At 65.1% G+C, this 4,640-nt stretch overlaps 1 protein-coding gene across 1 annotated transcript; it reads right to left on the bottom strand.

The window, feature by feature from the left end:
- Window positions 1-208: 208 nt before the first annotated feature.
- AURANDRAFT_70968 (hypothetical protein) lies at window positions 209-2,841 on the bottom strand (the record flags this gene model as incomplete). The annotated part of the gene is made up of 2 exons (XM_009035593.1): window positions 209-662; window positions 751-2,841. 2 exons carry the CDS (start codon window positions 2,796-2,798, stop codon window positions 302-304), a joined length of 2,409 nt encoding a protein of 802 aa, XP_009033841.1.
- Between the last annotated feature and the right edge of the window lie 1,799 nt (window positions 2,842-4,640).

Genomic DNA, 4,640 nt, shown 5'->3' with positions numbered 1-4,640 from the left:
GCTCCTGGCCATCGCGAAGGCCTAGGGCCTGACGGGCGCCCAGCTCCTCATCCAGTGGTGCCTCCAGCGGGGCTACGTCGTCATCCCCAAATCCGTCAAGCCCGCGCGCATCGAGGAGAACAACATACCCGCGGATCAGGCGCCCATCAGCGAGGCGGACATGGCGACGCTCGACGGCTTCGACGAGTACCTCGTCACGGGCTGGGATCCGACGAAGAAGCCCTAAAAACTCGACGAGTACCTCGGGTGCATCGAGAGCTTCAACATCCCGCGCGTGTGCGTTTATCGAGCCGGGGCGCGCCTAGGCCGGCTGCTTGAAGTTGCCGCCCTGGCCCAGCCAGGCGTCGTCCCAGCCCTTGCCCGAGCCGGCGCCCGCCCTCACGAGGGCCGGCACGTCGGCGGCGGCGTCGAGCTCGTAGTCGTAGACGTCCCGGGGCTCGAACGCGTCGCCGCTCGAACTCCCGTCGCGGTCGTTCTTCGCGAAGATGTTGCCGCCGCGGAGGACGAGGTCGCCGCCTTCGGCTTGCGTGGGCTTGGCGCAGTGGAAGAAGTAGGACGCCTCGACGACGACGCGCGCGGCCATGTAGGACGCGACGCCCCGCTCCTGGTCGTCGTGGAAGTTGTTGTACGCGTGGACGCGCCCGAAGCGGACGCGCGGCGACCTACCAAATGTGTCGGTAACGATTTTTCATCGTTTCCCCACCCGAAATCTCTCGAAAATCGTCCCGGCCACAGGACGCTGGCGGCGACCGCGAGTCCTGCTGGTACCAGTTGTGGTGGAGCGTGACGGAGATGTCGACGTCGGAGGGTCGGTCGTCCCGGCTGCCGATGAGGACGCCGTGGTCGTGGTCGAAGAAGTGGCTCCACGAAATGGTGACGTGGCGCGACCCGTGCGTGACGTCGACGAGGCCGTCGGCCGCGGCGTCGAAGGTGCAGTGGTCGACCCAGACGTAGGAGCTGTCGAAGATCGCGAGCGCGTCGCCGCCGCCGTCGACGGCGCCGGAGAAGCGGATGTTTTGGATGATGATGTTCGTCCGTCGCTTGATCCGGACCGAGCCGACGGAGATCATCGCGCCGTCGCCGACGCCGAGGATCGTCTTGTGGGACGCGACGTCGTAATCGCCGACGCCGAGGATCGTCTTGTGGGACGCGACGTCGTAGGTCGACGATAGATTCGGATCGTCGAGCGCGAGGTGCCGGTCGATCGTCACGACGAGCGGCTCGTCGCGGGATACGAAGTCCGCGAACTCGGCCGCGGTCGTCGCCGCCGCGGTCGCGCCTCCGTAGCCGCCGGTCATGTCGAAGCCGGCCCGCGCGAACCCTCGTATCTTCGCGTGCGGGCCGTCGACGGTCGGCGCGGGCGTCGGCGTCGGCGCCGCGGTCGTCGGCGCCGGCGAGGGCTCCGGCGTCGTCGGGGCCGGCGACGGCCGGGGGCCGCAGGGCGGGAACCAGCACCAGTCGAGCGTCGGCCGGGGCGGCGTCGGCGCCGGCGTCGGCGCCCGCTCGCCGCACGTGAGCGGGCCGGGCAGCGCGAAGCCCCGCGGCACGACGAGCGTGCTCCCCAGTTCGGGCTCCGCGAGGCACGCGCACTCGTCCTGGCAGAAGCACCGGCAGCCGGCCTCGGTGCACTCGGACTCGACGTAGTCGACGGCGACGATGGTCCTGTCGGGCTCAAAGGCCGCGACGCATCCGTCCCAGCACGACGTCCCGGCGGGGACGAAGATCTCCGCGTCGAGGGTCGACTTGCACCAGCCTTCGCCGACGTAGGTGTCGTACGGATCCACTCGGCACGCCTCGGTCGCTCCCGCGGAGAACTTGCACCGTATCCCGTTCCAAGAGCACGTGGAGTTCACGCCGTCCTCGACCTTGTAGCTCGTTTCGCACGCGCTCTGGTCGACGGAATCGCCGCACAGCGACACCTCGGTCTCGCACTTCGAGAGCCAGAAGAACGGAGTCGGCGCCGCCGTCGTCGGGTCGGGCGTCGGCGCCGGCGTCGGCGCCCGAGTCTCGCCGCACTTGAGCGGGCCGGGCAGCTCGAAGCCCCGCGGCACGACGAGCGTGCTCCCGAGGTCGGGCTCCGCGAGGCACTCGCAGGCGTCCCGGCAGAAGCACCGGCAGCCGGCCCACGTGCACTCGCGGAAATCGACGGCGACGATCGTCCGGGTCGGCTCAAAGGCAGCGACGCACGCGTCCCAGCACGACGTCCCGTCGCGGACGTAGATCTCCGCGTCGAGCGGCGACCGGCAGTAACCTTCGCCGACGTAGGTGTCGAAGGGATCGAGCGTCGGGGCCGGCGTTGGCTTGGCCGTCGGCTTGGCCGTCGGCTTGGCCGTCGGCTTGGCCGTTGGCTTGGCCGTCGGCGCGGCCGTCGGCGCGGCCGTCGGCGCGACCGTCGGCGCGGCCGTCGGCGCGGCCGTCGGCGCGGCCGTCGGCGCGGCCTTGCAGGACCCGACGCCGCAGGCCGTCGGGCACGCGACGCGCGCCTTGAGCTTCTTCTTCGATTTGCCGCTCGTGCCCTTCTTCTCGCACCACGTGCGTTGTTTGGAAGGCTTCATCTTCCCGATCTTGCGGCAGGACTTGCCCTCCGTCTTGAATTTCTTGTCGTCCTCGCAGGGGTCGCACTCGCCGCAGGCGACGGGGCATTTCTGCTTCGCCTTGGAGAGCTCGCACCGCGACTCGTGCTTCTTGGCGACCCAGGCGCAGGTCCTCTTCTCGCTTTTCTTGTACCACTTTTTGTCAACGCATTCGCCGGCGACCGCGGCGACGAGCGCAACGGCGACGAGCGCGACGCGATGCATTGGCTTCAATAAATTTTGCAGCGCTCGCGCGATCGCAAGCACCGTTCTTCCTGTCGTGATCTTAAAATTTTAGTTCGCGGCGATTGCACGGAAACTCCTACGTACTAGAGTAACCTAGCATAAACCGACTTGGTGTCGGGGATTTTCAGCTCTCCCCAGGGCGGTAGCGGGGCGGCCAATTTTGCATTTTCTGAGTCCTCTGGAGCCCCTTCTCTGGTAGAACTTCCAAGCTCTCCGATTGGTTCGGTTTTCGTGGCTGAACACAGCCCCACGTGCCCATGCCGTACGCTGAGCCCCCCGCTGAGCCCCGGCCACTGTCGACGGATGGCTGGGGCCAGTGCCCCGATCAACGTACATCTAGGTGCACCCGTACGAAATATTAATAAAGATCAATCATCGAATTCCGGCCGGCGGAGCCAGAGTCATTAGTCGTCCATAGAGGCTGTACGTCGACCGCGCGCGGTGTCGCGGAGGTCCGCGGGCTGAAATCACGGCCAAAATTGGGTTATGGTCGTATCAAAGCAAGCTCGATGATATTCACGCGTTAATTGCACGTTTGCGATGACTTTTTGCGCGCGGTCGCTGGTTCGGGTCAGGAAATCGCAAGATTTAACTTCAACAAAAGTGCTGAAGTTCAACAAAAATGTTGACTTTTAAATCCAGGCTATCAGAATCTGAGTTTTGATCGGTGCACTGGCTGGGGCGAAATTACGAACTCCACGATCCCGACGGAGAACGCCGAGCCCCGTACGTCTGTGTACATATCCGACGTTGTGTTTTCGTTCCTGATGTCAGGAAGACCGTAGGCAACAATCTGCGATATCCCAAGTTGCCTTTTATGTTGAAGTCACATTGAAGTTCAAGCAAACTAAATGTTTTTTAGAAAAATAACGCGGACGACCTTGGATACGCTTTAAGGACGCTCCTCCAGCCCAGCGGGGCTGAGAATCTTCCCCTGGTGATGCCTAAGTTTCTCTCCAATGTGCGAACGCGCTGCCAGCGATTTTCATCGGGAAAAAAAGTCGAATTTCAGGGTTCTCGAGGTCGCCGTACTCGGCCGAGCTAGGCATCACAGGGGTGTTGTAGTTCGTGCTTTAAGCTTTCGATCGCGCCTACAGGCGCGTCTGGGGTCGTCCGGCTTCATTTTTCCATTTGTGGTGCTTGTTCATGCTAGGTTACTCCAGTAAACGAGGTCCTCCCAAGCGCCTCCCCACGCCACTCCCCCGGAGCCCCCCTGCTGCATATCAAAACGCGGTGCGCGTGGCGCACCGAGGTCTAACTGTGCTACGCCGGTCTCGGCCGTCGCGCTGGAGCATCTTGGCGGAAACGAAGCCCTGGAGCGGCGCGACGACGCGGAGTAAAAAAAAAACGGTACCACGTGTCTTGCGTAAATTACGCGGGTTCCTGGACCACGTTGTTTGGGGCGGCCAAGAGCCCCGATCTCACGCAAAAAAACGACGCGTTACTTCTTCGGCAGCGCGTACTTGTCCCGGAGGTTGTCGCGCAGCTTCGAGTTCGATTTGCGGCGCTGCTCCGCGGACTCCATGCGGTCGCGGATGGACATGGCGCGGCGGCGCTCGAGCTTCTGGCGCGCGCGGTCCTTCTCGACGGACGCCGCCAAATCGGGCGCCTTGGACCGCCGCGCGGCCGCGCGGAGCGCGTCCGCGAGGCACTCGCGCTCGCGCGGGTTCGCGAGCTCGAGGCGCAGGCCCGGCGACAGGGCGCCGTCCGTGGCGCAGCGCACGACGAGGCCGCACGCCGCGCCCGGCTCCTCGACGGCGCTGACGTCCGCGAGCGGCACGGTCCGGAGCGGCGCCGCGTCCTTGCCCAGGACGACGACGG

Source organism: Aureococcus anophagefferens (genome assembly GCF_000186865.1).
Source record: "Aureococcus anophagefferens unplaced genomic scaffold AURANscaffold_3, whole genome shotgun sequence".
NCBI classification, from domain to species: Eukaryota; class Pelagophyceae; order Pelagomonadales; family Pelagomonadaceae; genus Aureococcus; species Aureococcus anophagefferens.
This window is presented reverse-complemented; position numbering and strand designations above follow the sequence as displayed.